This window comes from Cyprinus carpio, unplaced genomic scaffold (assembly GCF_018340385.1).
Source record: "Cyprinus carpio isolate SPL01 unplaced genomic scaffold, ASM1834038v1 S000006746, whole genome shotgun sequence".
NCBI lineage: Eukaryota > Metazoa > Chordata > Actinopteri > Cypriniformes > Cyprinidae > Cyprinus > Cyprinus carpio.
In genome coordinates, this window is record NW_024879345.1 from 945,487 (window position 1) to 962,981 (window position 17,495).

General features: G+C 37.5%; 1 protein-coding gene across 1 annotated transcript in view; it reads right to left on the reverse strand.

Annotated features, from left to right (window-relative positions):
• ascc3 (activating signal cointegrator 1 complex subunit 3) overlaps positions 1-17,495 on the reverse strand; it is a 168,847-nt gene that overhangs the window by 60,578 nt on the left and 90,774 nt on the right. Inside the window, exons 12-14 of the mRNA XM_042755765.1 lie at positions 12,517-12,693; positions 12,339-12,410; positions 3,179-3,313 (exon numbers count right to left, since the gene is read on the reverse strand). Of these exons, the coding sequence (XP_042611699.1) occupies positions 3,179-3,313; positions 12,339-12,410; positions 12,517-12,693 (384 nt within the window). The remainder of the gene's footprint in view (positions 1-3,178; positions 3,314-12,338; positions 12,411-12,516; positions 12,694-17,495) is intronic.

Consider the following 17,495-nt stretch of genomic DNA (forward strand, 5'->3'; position numbering starts at 1 on the left):
GTGTGTGTGGTTAAGGTTTAGGCAGAGACAGTGATGTTACAGCGCACAGAAATACACTGTACCTCACAATCCTCCCAAACAGCCTTAAATGCTTTTTAGAAGTATCATAGTTGGGCTCCTTGCTCCTGAAGAGACATAATCTACAACATATCACCAAAATCCTTAAAGAAACACCACTTAAATTGCATTTATTGGCTCTGAGCTCTTCGTGGTGATCAATGTATCACTCCAATTCCTTATCTTCACTGCTGTTAATGTGTTATAACACAGTAACAAGTGACACTTTCTGAATTTGTACTATAATATCAGAGATACATTTCAAATACATGCAACAAAGCAGCACAATCAGTTCATTACGAGTAGCAAAATTGTGTAACACTTTAAAACTTACTCATAGCAGACATCTTCTACACACAACATACTGTTGAATTTATGTTATTTATAATACAAAAGCTATTTTTGCCTAAGCAGTGGCTTTGAGGAGAACACTATGGTCTCATGTATTTAATATCTGCGTCACATAAATGGGGTGTAGATTAAAAACAGCATCTGTCTTGGCCGAGCCCGTGGGATGCACAGAAAGGTTACTAAATGTATCACTCCACCTTCTGCTGGGAGATTTAAATATGGAGTTATAGTGTGACTGTAGTCTCCAGAGAGCAGTGCATCCACCTCTTTGTGTACAGATCACACAACTCATCTATAATACACACACTCACAGAAAGTACTTCCTTTTAAAGGCCCATTCACACCAAGAACGATAACTATACTGACAAATATCAATATGCTCTGAATGTAATTCCAACAATATTGGTCCTCAGTGTTATTATTGTTATAGTTGTGGTGTGGAGTTTGCTATTCTTACAGAAGCAGAATGATCAAAACTGAATAGTTACAGTCATTGTTATAGTAACATCTAGAGCTAAATGATTAATTGAAATGAAATCAAAATCACTGCATGGCACATTTTCACAAAGGCTGAGATTATAAATGAATATATGCGTGTTCATAGCACAACACTGCATCTCCATCTCTGCAAGATTTTTTTTTTTTTTCCCTCAAATCGTGCAGCCCCAGTAAAAGGCCTTAAGTCATTATGAATGGCAATTTACCCCTGTGTCATCGAAAATGGTATCATCCATCAATATTTTCAAGGTATTGTATCATAATGAGAAGTTCCTGTACTGTGACAACACTACTATGAACTACACAGACTGTGTTCCAGACAAGCATTTCCATTGTAGGCAGCTTTATTTGATTTACATTTGAGCTATATAATTATTTCATGTGGCAACACACTGCTCGCATCGGTTGTAGACGTCATAACTTGGAAAATTAATATAGTATAGAGAACAGTCACACAGAACAATGTATTACAGCCTTGAGTCATGTTACATCATTTCTGAAGTTGCACAAAGAAAGAAAATAATCAAATGAGTTTCATTTGTAAAGTATTTAATTCACTTGATTATCAAAAATCGCCATTATGGTTGTGTTCTAAAATATTTTGCATTGGATTTCTGTGATACATATACTATTAGCATATAAATTATATAAAATTCCTCACTTTGTGATATAAGATTTTGGTCATACCGCCCACCGCTAGCAGATGGTTAACCACAGCTGCCTGAGCCGTCCTGATAGATTTCATGAATAAAAGCCGCACTCATCATTCTTGTGTTTAAGACGTGAAGCTGAGATTTCTACAAAGACACACACACATACATGCATCTGGTCCCGTGTTTCCAGCATGCAGTCTGAAGCTGAGGTGATGAAGCAGTGGGTCGAGTCCAGCTGTTTATCGATCTGTCTGTCTGTCTGCACAGATCTGAATCAGCCAAATCTATCACAGACCTCTTCAGAGGCCTGACGCTCTTCTAGCTCCAGTGTGTGACTAATGAAACCTGGACACAGTCAACACCAGGCCGGTGGAACCATTAACCCCCCCGCTGTCTGTCCTAACCACTGGAGCTGTGTGAACATCACCACCGCTTACACAGCACATTAACACTGTGACAATCAGAAAACCTTTTTCACCTTGCTATTAAAGGGGAAAACAGCAGCGATGTACCACAAATCTACATAAACAACTGAGAAATCTGTGTGGTTATGACATCACAACCATGAGCTCGTGGGTTGAAAAAACTGATTTCAAAATTCTAAACAATCTTCTTTATATTGATTATTAAATCTCAATGAAGATATTTTAGTCTAGTCAAGTTAACTTTACTTCTATAGCTCTTTATACAATACAGATTGTGTCAAAGCAGCTACACAGTGAAGTGTTTAGAAACCTGGTTTGCTTTCATGAATGCCATGCTGGTAATTATAAGAGTGTCTTAAAGGTACAGTAGCACCAAAATCATCTGAATAGAAAAGTTTTTTTTTTTTAGGCTGTAAGGGTCATAGAAAGAAATCCCTTTGACATTTGAATCAAAATGATGCCTTTTGTTGTTGTAAGAAATCTTGGCTGACATCACAAGTGGGCTCACTAGAAGAACCTTTAAAAACATTTTCCAAGTATTAAAGTGCGGCGCAATTCCTCTCACGAAACGTAAAGCGCATGTGAATGTGCTCTGGTCTCATCTAGTGTGTCTAAGTGCATCTTCAAACACAGCGGCCGGACGGCACACTCGAGCGGCGTTTGAATGTCATCCTCTGCGGGGGCTCTAATTGCACACCCACTCCAGCTAATAGGGCAGCATCCAAAAGTTTAGTGCTGCATCGCCTTCAGGTTTCATTTCAAAGCGTCCGCACCCGTTTGGCCCTCACAGGTACGTCTCTCGCCTGTGTTTACCATTCTCTCAGAAAGCACCGCTGCTAGCATAGGTGACTGACCTCAATTTCTCTCACTGTTCTCTCCGGCAGAGCCAGTGAATAACTGCTCATAAATAACACTGCTTTGTTTGGCTGCGTCCGAATCCGGCTGAAGAGAGCCCACTCAGAATTTCTTTGTCTTAAGCAGAAGTGTGATGCAGGTTTTCTACGATGGGTATACAATATGTAGGAAAGCGAATGCTGAAGAGATTATTCTATTAATCTTCAGATCCGAAACACCGACTGTCCAGAAAAAGCATGGATCTTTAAAAAAAGATCCTTGCACAAAATTATAAATGGTGAAAAAGGGATTGGAAAGCACAGTGTGAAATGTTCTCTGATATGTACTGCAAGCATTTACCTGTTTCTCACACTGGCCGTAGTCTGGACCCTGGTCGACCTGAAAGAATGACAGCTCTCCCCGGTTCTTGGCCATCTCGATCAGACTCATGGCGGTGCGGACGGTGGAGTTGCGGGCATGTACAAACACCATCACCTAAAACAAACAGAGAGTACAGCAGCACTTGGTTAAGTTACGCTTGGGGTCCACAGCTGAACCTCATAAATGACTGAACTCAAGCACTGCAATTAGACAGGAACAAATCCATACATTAAATACCAGTTAAAACAGACCATTTTAATTACACTGAACCTGTGACGAGGCCACTGCGCTACCCAACCGAAGCAGCGAGAATATGAATAAAACTGCAAAATAATCTATAATTTGTGTATTTTTACAAAGACGTAATGATGATATTTTGTGCCTATAATGGATCGGCTTGTTGCAACTGCTATTTATATGAATGCAACAGATCATTTGTTGCATGGTTTTGCCTCAGTTTTTGAGTGTTTCAAAGTCATTTTACTGATTTGGTTCATACTAAACTCATTCTCATATGTAGATTTTGGGAAAGACAATTTATATTGATGAATTCAGACATTTTTTTTTATAATTTAACAGATATCAATCAATCAATCAATCAATCAATCAATCAATCAATCTTTTTCTTGAGTCAGTATGTCTTCAACTCAGTATTATTATTACTAAATATTTAGAAATATAATTTTTTCTTTCAAGTTTGATGCCATCACCCTAATTGACATTTTATTTGTCAGTTTTGTTCTAAACAAGAGTAAAACTACTATAAGAGAACAAATAATATAATCAGTTGTCTGAAAAGTGTGAATCTTTAATGGCTTCCATTTCAATTTGTAATGTCTCTGGTTTTGGGCAGAATTACTATTTCATGATTTTGTTCCAACGTTGTCCTCTGTATGCAAAAAACACAATGAAAAATATTTTAGCACAATTTTGTGCAAACGTACCCAAAGTAGGGAGCTGCTAGAAACTCAACTGATAATGCTTTAATTCAAAAACTCATATCTTTGGATAAAGATGTACATAATAAACATCTGTCCTATTTTACATTATTGACACACTTGGAGATTCCTGGACTCGCCGATGCAATGAACTGATTATCAATACTGTACTTTTCAGTACTGAATAAAACACACTAATAAAGAAAAAAAAACTTTTTTTTTCCATTTTTCGAACTCAGTATTATGGTGGCCTCTAAGTTCTGGATTGTTCTCTCTCAGTCAGACAAGGCAGAAGCTCCATCCACAGTGAGCAGCATCAGATGTGCAGAAGGGCAGAGCGGTGTCTATGTGACATATTAGTCAAAGGACGAAAGAGCATTGTAATTTTCCTATTACACTCAGGCTGCCCTTGCAAAGCAGTCAATACCCCAGACAAAAACAATCAATAACAGAAATACAAGACAGTTATGAGATGACAAAAAGACCTCTCTCTCTCTCTCTGTTCACACTGTCCTTTAACTGAAAGAACTGATGGTGTGGGAGACGCTAGAGGAGGAGAAACAAATCTGACATACTGTTCTCTTTGCAAAGAATATTCTAACATATTAACTCCCTACAGAGTTGACTTTTTTCTAACGTACAACATAAAATAAGGTATTCTGATTTTTTTTTTGTTCCATAAAACGGATGTCAATTTTGCTTATCAACATTCTTCAAAATATCAGTGATATCGGTTTAAAATGACATGAGGGTGAGTAAACAACGACATTTTTAGTTTTGAAGGAACTATCCGTTTAAATGAAATTATTATTATAAATCGTAATGATTTCAATTAGTAATTTTTCACTGCTTCAGCAGCAACTGGAAAACATTTGAACTAAATTAAATGTTCGCCAAATCAAAAGAAAAAAACAAACAAACATCTTTTACAATCATCCTCAAAAATGCTTCTTGTTAATATTTATGTGCTTATCATTATTATATCTACTAGCATCATGCTAAATAAATAAACATGAAATCAAACAAAAAGCAAGATGATGTTCACAGTAATATGCATTTGACTAAACAAGTGAGCAGCACTCCAGACACGCCACAATGAGGGTTTGAAGCCAGTGCAGAAGTGATTTTCCGTGGCACACTGAATTGCTCTGTGTAGATGTGCTGAGCGCTGTTGTTCTGTTTGTTTTGGGCTGTATTTTGCCACGGTCAGTACCTGGAAACAGAGCCAGCACTTTGGCATTCATCTCAATTGTTTGGGCCTGTCGATAATTGGTAGCTAATTAATTCATGATTGCTAATTTAAGAACAGCCTTCCAAAAAACACAAACATGTCCTTGACCACCTGCCAACATGTTTCTCACCAGCGCTCACCGCAATCTGCTCTTCCTCAGAGCACAGCGAGAGTGTGTGTGAGAGAGAGAGAGAGAGAGAGAGAGAGAGAGAAAGAGAGACAGAGAGAGGAAGGAAGGAAAATGTAGTTATTGGGGCTGTTTAGGGCTGGAAGGATGTGGAAACACTCTTTAGAAAACAGATTTAATGAGCTCATCACTGTGACAAAGAAGAAAAGTCATAAAAGAACAATAAATGACAATGAAGGACAATGAGAGGCATGGAGGATTTATACGGCATTGTCTCACTGTTCTTTTCAATAATCTCTCATGGCTGCAGGGAGTTTTATTGTTGATCCCACAGGAATACCCCTCTTACTGAACTTCCATGCTGTACTTTTTAAGGAAACACATTCTCACTCTCAAATGGTCACTACAGACATCATTTACATGAAAAAAGTCCACAAGTTGAGTTACTGTATTAAATCCTTGTTGTTAATGGCTGACATAAGTTGCATGACATTTTAGTTTGAATTAATGCACCAACACATTAGAAATGGCCCTGCTAATGATTATTAAATGTGTGCGTGATTTTTTTTTTTTTTTTTTTTTTGTCTGTTCTAAAGTATTAGCAGATATTTAGGCACCATGCTAAGTTCACATACTTGTTTCTGCGAAAACAACGCTAAAGCCAGTTATAGATGTGCATTCTGTGTCGGAATGTTTGTTTTTGTTTTGGTCTGTGTTACACCTCGGGTTGCCAGTTGGCGGAAAACACAACATATTTCAGCCATGGAAGTTAGCAAATGAACTGGGTCAGAGATTGCAGATTCTACCTGACCATCTAAAAAGGCATATTACAACACAGATAAACCAACAACTCATCACCTTACATTGGAGATGGGTCTGGCTGCAGACTTGCACTTGCACTCTCGGACACTTGCGCTTCTGTTAGTGACATAATTATTTTTTATTTTGTTCTATTTATTGATTACTTTTTGTTTGAATCTCTCAACATTTTACAACAGGTGCCAGGTGGTGAAGACAAGAAAAAAGAAACAAAATTACTAAGTCACTTGCAATCGTCACTAGCACTCTCAGCTACCTGCGATGTCACTTGCAATCCACACAAATCGTGTGTGTTGCCAATAGAGACAAGACGCTGTGGTGATTAAACGATTAAAACTAATTTAGTACTATAATGTACAGGGTTCTGCAAGTCATCAGTAGAAGAAAAAGACAAGACCCGCAAATCTGTGGCCACAGAACAGCAGAATATGAACGCAATGCACAAAGTCTCTCGTTAAGCGTTTCATTTCCTCCCGTAGAAAAAACAAACACTTAATATGGCTTAATGTATTAAGATAGGCCTACATTAAGTGCAACTGAAAAGGTCAAATTCGATATATATATAGTTATTATTTAAAGTACTACAAGGCAAGCAGATGGCCATAAACACAATGCGCAAACTCTCACTTGTCCTCCCATACAGCGAAAAGCTTAATGTGGCATAATAAAGGACTATAAAGACAATTCAGGAGCCTATATGTCTTTCTGTTGACAAAGTATATACAGACCAACTAATATAAACGTGCATTATGAAATGCATTAAGTGATATTAAAAGCATCAATGCATTATGCGTTAACATTAAACATTTTCCTCCCATAGAAAATCATTATAAATAAAACACATAATGTAGCTTAATGGACAAAGACAATGAAATAAAAGAGCTGTAGACAGTTATTCTATATGGAAAAACACTTAACACGAAACTTTGCTTGTTGCATTTATTCTGGGCTCACCTGCTTGTCTGTACATATTGTTTATGTATATTTTAATAATGAAGAGGAGCATATTGAGTTTGGTCTTTATCATCTTAGTCTATTATTATGCCACATTATGCCATGTTTTGCGAATGTTTTATACATTATTCATTATATTAATAAACTATATTGAATTTGATATTTGAATAGCATCTTAATACATTAAGCCATATTAAGTGTTTATGTTTTCTACGGGAGGAAAACGCTTAATGAGACACTTTGCACATTGCATTCATATGCTGCTGTTTTGTGGCCGTGGATTTTCAGGTCTTGTCTTTTTCTTGCAGGTACTAAATTCGTTTTAATCTTTTAATCACCACAGCGACTTGTCTCCATTGGCAACATGCATGATTTGTGTTGATTGCAAGTGACGTCGCAGGTAGCTGAGAGTGCAAGTGGCGACTGAATTTAGTTTCTTTTTTCTTGTCTTCAACACCTGGCTGCTGTTGTAAAATGTTGAGAGATTCAAACAAAAAAGAATAAATAAATAGAACAAAATATAAAATAAAGACTGCAAGTGATGTCACTACCGGAAGTGCAAGTGTCTGAGAGGGCAAGTCTAAGATTGCAAGTGCAAGTCTGCAGCCAGACCCTTTTGGTCAAATGCGCTCGTTCCTATTGCACGCAGAGTTGGGGAAAGTTACCTTTAAAAGCAATGCATCAAATTACTGATTTACTCCCTAAAAAAGAGAACCAAAAAAGGGAACTTTTTATTGAAGGTAATGCATTATATTTATTTTGCATTACTTTTTCTCATCTGTGCTGGGCTTGCTTGCTTGTTTTTAATATAAGAAAAAGTTCTATTTTCGGCAATTGTAAAAGACCCTTTATTCCCTCATGCTGAAAGAAATGTAAATTCAAGTTCAAACAAAACTTTCAGTTGTGCTGAATAGGATGCAGGAGAAGAATGTTCTGTTTACCTAAAGTCATTTTTGCTAATTGTGGTTTAATTGGATCATTGAAGGCCAACAGCAAAGACACTGGATAATAAAATTGGATTAAATACATAAAGGATATTTGTGCTATTTAACATATTTAATTATTGCAGGTTTCCATCATATTGTTATTCATTTTGAGGAATACTGAATCTGTTTTTGTGCAAGTGAGATGAGTAAATGCATGTTCACACTTACTCCCGATTTTGCTCTACATGGGACAGGAGCACTGTCAGTCAATACATGCAAAAACAAAGTAACTGGTGTTACTTATTTTAAAAAGTAACTCAGACTCAGATGCATTCGCTCACAGAACATTCATATTTTGTTTCTTTTCTCAAAACTTCCACAATACTCTTAAAAGACATAACAGACAGTATCAAATGGATCATTACTTGCCAAAGGTGAACTAACCACCTCTCAGTGACCAACATCAATGAACTTGCATTATGATGACACAGAACAAGAAATGGAGATGTAAATCTAATCTGTACTCACTTCATCTTTTTTTTTAACCAGTTTCATGGCACTTGAGTTCGCGAAAAACTTGAATTTGCACATACAGATACAATCACTCAAACTATGCATCTTGTCAGTGTATGCATGGAGATTGAATTCCATCTCTCTTTGGCATTCCTTTATATTCAGACTCTCTCAGATGGCACAGACTATTCCTACTGAGATCCACAGAGACCTCTTCAGCAAATATTATTTATTAGACTTTTTTTCATCATTGCAAAGCTGTGAGAAAGCACAGTCTACAGTAACTGCTGCCCCCGTAAGCGTATTAAAGTACCATCTGCCTCATGTCTGCCAACCACTGGCCCGACAGGGGGGCTAAGGGGGCATTTCATAAAGAAAATTCAATCCATCATGCTCCCACATGAAATTAATATATGTCACAGCCACTTCTGACAATTTAATATCAAGCTGAGAGAGACGCTCCCCACTGTACACGGCTCTGGTGCTGCACCGGAAAGAGAAAGCCTGCGATCTCTTCAGCTGACTTCCAGTTTTACCAAATCTCATCCCATTTCATTTATAAATGATTTAGCATTTAGTTCGAAATTCAATTCAATGGTTGGAGCGCATTAAATCATGGCTCTTTCAAAAGTACTGATTTTTTTTGCCTAATCACAAGGGGTAGGATCATTAACCCACTTACAATAGCTGTTAGAGCATTAATAGTTCTATCTCTGAAATCTGACTGAATGAGACATTTTAGAAGCTATTGAAATACGGTTAATATATACATCAACCTGTGAACACTTATAAACTTAATTTGTATTAACGCGACAAGCTGCTACACAATGACAAAACCCCTCCCCCATCCTATCTATTCTTTGACTTAAATAAATAATAATAAAACAACAACAACAACATTAATGTGGAGCTCGTACAATGTCTTGAATACACCTCTTAAATTCATCATTTTTAAAATTAAATTGAAAAAAAAAAAGAGTTATTTAGCATTACACAAAATAATGTTCTTTTTAGCAACGTCATATGACCCCTTTAAACCATATGACATTTTTTTAAGCCATTAAATTTTCTTGATTTTGTTTGCAAAACTATTTCATACAAAAATGGATGTAAATTGTACAATATTACAAAGTGTACATAGCAAGAAATATTTGTCATTTCTAACAGTGTTTTTAAAACCTTACGATTTTTATTTATTTTGTGCTTTGTAAATTTAAAATAAAACAAAATAAAATAAATTTAAAATAAAACATCACATAATTTGAAATTTTCTTATCTAATCCAATGGCATTCAGAGATTTTAAGTGTTGTTTTTGTGTCCAAATTCTTTTTGGGCTGCTGTATGTGGCATGTCCTTTAACTAAAAGATACTCTAAACCGGTGAACAGTGTAAGATTAGATCAGACCATGTATACTGCACTTATGTCCACGACCAGGACAAGCAGTTAAAGGTATAACTCATCTAGCCTTTAGATCAAGAAAGAATATGGACAGAATCTAAAAACCACACCAAAAACCACAAATAAATCAAACAGAAGACGGGAGTGTGAGACACACAGAGCATTTGCAAGGTGGGAGGTTATGTGGTGGTAAGAGTGGGGTTGTTTGGAGATTTATGAGATTTAGAAATTGAGTTCAGGATGAGGCACAGGGCACAATATACCACAGCTACCGCAGAGCCTGTGACCTTCAGTGCTGGAATACAGGAATGATGATTTTCAATTAAACCACAAAACCTTCCCGAGAAGGCCTTGCTCACGGCCTTTCATTGTGTTTCTCCTTGAGAAGACACTTCCTGAACATACTCAAAAAGACAAATGACGATCAGGTGCACAGATCAAAGCCAGCGATACATACAGAATGTGGACATGCAAGAATGAGGTATATGATCAGAGCTCTTCTCTCACATCCTCCACAATGAGGTCACAACATCCCATTCCGCTGACACTCTGTCCTCTGAACATAACAACCCCAACCTGGACACATTTCTCACATGTTGTTATTTTTAGTTAGTGAACCAATCAACAGATCAGGACCAACACTGCCTATGTGTGTTGACTTCTTCTGTAGGATTGGGATCTGTAATAAGGTGAGGTTTGTGGTTTGGAGTAGGAAGAGGGGTATGAGTGTTAGGATTTATGGGTAGAGGTTGGGGGTTTCAGGTAAGGGGAAGCAAATTATATATGGCACAAAAAATATGGACTATAATCTCATATTACTTTTATGTGCTTTTTGGAGCTTGGCAGTTAGAATTACCATCCTCACATCCCTCATCCTGGTGTTTCACGGATCAAAACATCCTCTGTGTTTGGAGTAGATGGACTATTCCATTCATATTATTCTTGCTAAGCACTAGCATTTTACATCCAAGGCATTGCAAAAACTATTTTTTTATAAAGCAATTTGATATTATAAATACATTTTATTCTTAAAGTAAAATCAACTTGGTTGTACAGTGAAAACAAATATAGTGAAAGTAACCATGTAGGCTTTGCTGTATATTATGTGCAAAAAGGGGGGCTAAAATCATATTACAGCTGTAGTAGCTCATTATCATTTAAAGAGACATGCACGGAAACAGCTCGCTGTGAACAGAGATGTTTTTGACAAGGTGAAAATGGTGTTGTTTTACAACCACTGAGGAATTTTAATCTAAGTATGTTACAGACATTTCATGAAGACCCTAAAGAATCATGTCAACTTGTGAAAAATGGGAATCTGATGTCCCCTTTAAGGCTACAATCTCTCAGGAGGTAGCAACAAGTCTTAATAAGTGAATCATTCAGTCATTCATTCAACTGATTCGTTCAAACATCTGATTCATTCAGAAACAAAGCAAATTACTTCTTTATGAATCTTCATGAATGAGTCATCAAATCATTGGCTCACTTGATTCATTCAAAAATGTAGATTCACTCAGTAATAAACTTGGAAAGGCACAAGGTTCTGCTGTGGCTTTGTTTGGAATTACTGTCATTGGTTAAACTGAGCCAAAACAGCATCTTTTTTTCTATATGCATATAATGCTTTTTTTTTGACCTTGTAATTTTTAATCAAAATATTATTTCATATTTGTTATTTAATCTTCCTGTAAAAAGACAGACCTCTCTCAGGTGATGTAAGCAGGACTTCTCCAATCATTTTGTCCTTACCTGCAAACTCATGTTCATCTGCCTTCAATTTTAAATGTAACGGCCACATCTCCAAATCTAATCAACAACTGCTGGATAAACCCCCACCCTATATTTAGAAACTTGATCTGAACTTAAATTTACAAAAAAAAAAAAAAAAAAAACATTTAACAGTATTTTTGAGTTAAATTACATTACATATAAGGTAAGCTCTATCGAAAAGATCTGTCGCTACTTCTATTTCATCACAACTTTAAAAGAGGCCACCACTGGGCTAAGGATTGTATTAGTCTTGCTCATCCTTAGCTCCCAGAATCTTTTGTTTGAAAGCAGAGAATTTGAGATCTAATTCAGGGTGACACGGGAACGGGACTGAGTGAGATCACAATCCAACCTGCTTTGTGTCCTTGACACCTCATAAAACCCAACACTTCAGTCATAATTTATATATACAGTCTGCAAAATGAGAAAAAGGTCTTCAGCACACACACTGACATTACCTGGTGACCCGCTTTGATCTGCTTCAGGACCTTCTCATAACAAACCTCCTCCATGTCATGTAGCTGCTGGACCTGTGACGAGAACATAATTACAGTGACACTTCATATTTCTGACTAAAACATGACTGAAAAATTCATTGTATTTGGCATAGCTGGAGATTTCTTGGCTTCTGGGTACCTTATTTGTAGTCTTGACGCCAACAAAGCTCTGGCCAAGTGGAACAGGACGGAAACGACCATCAAAATAGAACAATCCAATGCAAGGGTTCACATGCAGGAATGACGCCACATCCAAGTAATTTGGTAGAGTTGCTGAGAGACCAAGTATGCGAATCATGCTCTGGGTCGACTCCACCTAGAGAAAGATGGATACACGGTTTGAGTGCAGGGTTTTATTACAAAAAAAAAAAAAACATATTATTAAAATGACTAAAATTAAAATTAAACCTGAAAATATAAAGAAACAATCTGTTCAAAACATTAATAAAAACTATAATAGTAACTCAGTGATGTGATATATATATATATATATATATATATATATATATATATATATATATATATATATATATATATATATATGTAGTACAATTATAAAAATAAATGTTAGGGCTATGATGCCAAAAATTGCCATCTAGTAAGGCAGCTGATCTTGAGTTTCAGAACAACTATTTTTACAGGTACAATATGTTCATATTTAAATCAAAGGCTGCAATTATATAATTAAGTGCAGATGACAGAATCTGACAACCGTCATGGTAATACTTCTTTTAACAAGTATCACCACTCTCCCACTGCCAGATGTGCTATTGTGCAGCCAGACTTAAAGTTTTGAAAAATAAACAACTCAAAACTAATGACAGTCCGAGCGTCTGAGACAGAGAGAGAGAGGCAGCTGCGCTATCTGTGCTCCTCCTGCGGTATGGCTGACAGCTAAGATTGGTAAGGCCTTTAATATGATGCAGTAGCTGTCTGTCCAGGTAATCTAGATATCACACAGCTAGTCCCTATTTGCGGGTACGGAGAATGATGAAAAGACTCATAGAGAATCCTTCTCTCAGGCTCAGTGAGAGCTCAGGTCACCTCCGCTAGACCGGCCATTTGATGCCCTTATGAACCGCAGCTATGGAGAACTGACCTCTCGTGTCATACACACATTCTTCTGTTGTGTTAGGGTTCAACTAAAGCAGAACTGAGGCAAAAAAAAAAAAAAACACTGGGCATATATTTTAAGCACACAACACTATAAAAAGAATCACTAAAGACATTGTTGCAAAGGTGCACTGGACAGTGATCGTTAGACAGCTGATACACACTATGGTACTGCAAGAATTTCAATGTTATTTATACGGTACCCTAATGCCAAATTTACACTGCGAAGAGGCAGCCATAATTGTGTCTGCCTTTTAAGCAGCAATAAGTCTTTCTGAGCAGACAAAAGGCAGTAAAGATGTCTTCAGAATATTTCCCTTGAATTACTGTTTTTACTGTATTTATATCAAATAGATGCAGCCTTCAGTCTAAAAATTGGGACCTGTCTCACAATGTGACTTTATATCTTGCAACTGTGCCTTTATTTTTCCATAAATGTTACTTTATTTCTCATAACTGTGACATTAGTTCTTGTAATTGTGTCTTTATGACTCAACTTTATATTCCAAAATGTGACTTTAGTTCTTATTTTGAACTTAATGGGATAGTTCACCCAAAAATGAAAAAATCTGTCATTGATTACTCACCCTCATGTTGTTCCAAACCCGTAAGACCTTTTTGTTTATCTTCAGAACACAAATGAAGATATTTTTGATAAAATGACATCAGTGGGTTGATCTTAATCTTATGAAGCTACGAGAATACTTTTTGTGCACAAAGAAAACAAAAATGAAAACGTTATTCAACAATTTCTTCTCTCCCTGTCAGTCTCTGCCGCAATTCACGAGAGTGCCATGACTCGTGTGTGGTGCTGCTGATGCAGGAGCCAGCGTTCTGATGTAGAACATGCATGCACTAAGCCTAGTTTACAAACAGAGGAATGCTCACGCATGCATCGTGGTACTCCTATGAACAAACTATCCCTTTAATCTTTCTTCATTTCCCTTTTTTTTTTTTACAAACCCGATTCCAAAAAAGTTGGGATACTGTACAAATTGTGAATAAAAACAGAATGCAATGATGTGGAAGTTTCAAATTTCAATATTTTATTCAGAATACAACATAGATGACATATCAAATGTTTAAACTGAGAAAATGTATCATTTTAAGGGGAAAAATACGTTGACTTTAAATTTCATGGCATCAAAACATCTCAAAAAAGTGGGGGACAAGGCCATGTTTACCACTGTGTGGCATCCCCTCGTCTTTTTATAACAGTCTGCAAACGTGTGGGGACTGAGAAGACAAGTTGCTCAAGTTTAGGAATAGGAATGCTGTCCCATTCTTGTCTAATACAGGCTTCTAGTTGCTCAACTGTCTTAGGTCTTCTTTGTCGCATCTTCCTCTTTATGATGCTCCAAATGTTTTCTATGGGTGAAAGATCTGGAATGCAGGCTGGCCATTTCAGTACCCCGATCCTTCTTCTACGCAGCCATGATGTTGTAATTGATGCAGTATGTGGTTTGGCATTGTCATGTTGGAAAATGCAAGGTCTTCCCTGAACGACGTCTGGATGGGAGCATATGTTGTTCTAGAACTTGGATCTACCTTTCAGCATTGATGGTGCCTTTCCAGCTGTGTAAGCTGCCCATGCCACACGCACTCATGCAACCCCATACCATCAGAGATGCAGGCTTCTGAACTGAGCGCTGATAACATCTTGGGTTGTCCTTGTCCTCTTTAGTCCGGATGACATGGCGTCCCAGTTTTCCAAAAAGAACTTCAAATTTTGATTCGTCTGACCACAGAACAGTTTTCCACTTTGCCACAGTCCATTTTAAATGAGCCTTGGCCCAGAGAAAACGCCTGCGCTTCTGGATCATGTTTAGATATGGCTTTTTTTTTGACCTATAGAGTTTTAGCCGGCAACGGCGAATGGCACGGTGGCATCCAGTATGGTTTTCCGGCCTTGACCCTTATGCACAGAGATTGTTCCAGATTCTCTGAATCTTTGGATGATATTATGCACTGTAGATGATGATAACTTCAAACTCTTTGCAATTTTTCTCTGAGAAACTGCTTTATGATATTGCTCCACTATTTTTCACCGCAGCATTGAGGGAATTGGTAATCCTCTGCCCATCTTGACTTCTGAGAGACACTGCCACTCTGAGAGGCTCTTTTTATACCCAATCATGTTGCCAATTGACCTAATAAGTTGCAAATTGGTCCTTCAGCGGTTCCTTATATGTACATTTAACTTTTCCGGCCTCTTATTGCTACCTGTCCCAACTTTTTTGGAATGTGTAGCTTTCATGAAATCCAAAATGAGCCAATATTTGGCATGACATTTCAAAATGTCTCACTTTCAACATTTGATATGTTATCTATATTCTATTGTGAATAAAATATAAGTTTATGAGATTTGTAAATTATTCCATTCCTTTTTTACTCACAATTTGTACAGTGTCCCAACTTTTTTGGAATAGGGTTTTGCATTTTTATTTTTTATTTTTTCTCACTCTGTGGCAGAAATGGACTTCCAGACATTAAAAATGGTGAGGATGGGTGATGTGTTAAAACTTAGTGACAGTTAACTTAGAATTTGTCAACTCTAAGCATCAGAAACAACAATAACATTGAAACATGCTTTAGCAAACACAACTAAGAATACATGTATATAAAAAAGAGCCTTCTCTTGTGCACAGAGACAATGAGCCAAATCTATAGTTGTTGGATGTTATCCCATTTCCTCAGAAGGAGCTCATAATGATGCTGGCCTGTGGCAGGCAGAAGGGTCACGTATCTGGATCCCCCTTATGCTGCGTTCACACCAAACGCGAATAGAGCGTCTGGCGTGAATGATTTCCATGTTAAGTCAATGTAAAGACGTGTTTACGTGCATCTGGATGTCTCGCGGCGCGAATGAGGCATTTAGCGCGGTGCGGTAGATGCGAATTCGCCTCATTCGCACATCTAGTTCGCGCGAATGACGCGAATTGAGCGTCTGGCGTGAATGGTGCTTTTTGTGCATTTACGCGTTTGACGCAAATTCGCGTCTGATGCCCGAGTTGAAAAATTTGAACTTTGGCGTCAATTCGCGCCGCGTTAACAAATCAGGAGCCTGCTCAGGAGTCACTCATTCAACATGGAGGAACGACTGATATTGTCAGTGAGTAGTCACCCGGAGCTATGACACAAGTTCATATTTCTATAGAGACAGGAATAAAAAGGACCTCGCTTGGAAGAGTGTGTTGTAAATACACATTTAACTTTTGAGTCACATACACGTTTATCGACCCGCGGCCTTCCAGCCGTTTTTTTACAACTATTTTCCCCCAATATACAGCTACTTTTCGCTAACAAGAAAATGTGTTTATTCAGAGGACATGTGCAGGAAAAAGTGATAAAGCTTTGAATGCTCTATCAACATCAGCCATCATGCAAACAGACAAACCGCCTAGCACTTGCCCCTCCCACAAGAAGCGGATGATTTCGCCTCGGACGTGCGAATGCATTCAAAATGTTCAAGCGGCAAACTAGACATGGTAGGCGCGAATTTGACGCTCTATTCGCGTTTGGTGTGAACGCAGCATTATGGGTCCATCCTTCTCTTTTGAGGTCACCTGAGGACAACCAGACCTTGATGGCCATTTGTCATGCTGGTTTACTGATACCTTCTTTATAGTCTGAACACGGATTCACTTCATAGTGTCTGGCTAAACTGGCATACGACACACCTGCCTGCAGCACGCCAATGGCTGTCTCTCCTGCTTCAGGTGACATTTGAGGCATTATGAAACACACTGAAATCAGACTTGGCATGGCTTTATTTTTCCAGCTTTTAAGAATCTTAAAAAAATATAAAAAATAAAAAAGTGAAAGAGCTTTGTATTCCACCTGGTCCTCACTGGCTAAAAGAGCATCTTTAAATGATTTGCAAGTGACTGACAATCCCAATCTCAGTTCAAACTGTTCAAACTGACAGCAAAAATAAAAATAAATAAATAAAACAAAAAAAAAATCTGGCCTATGCCAATAATCTAGCCCAAAAACACAACTGCT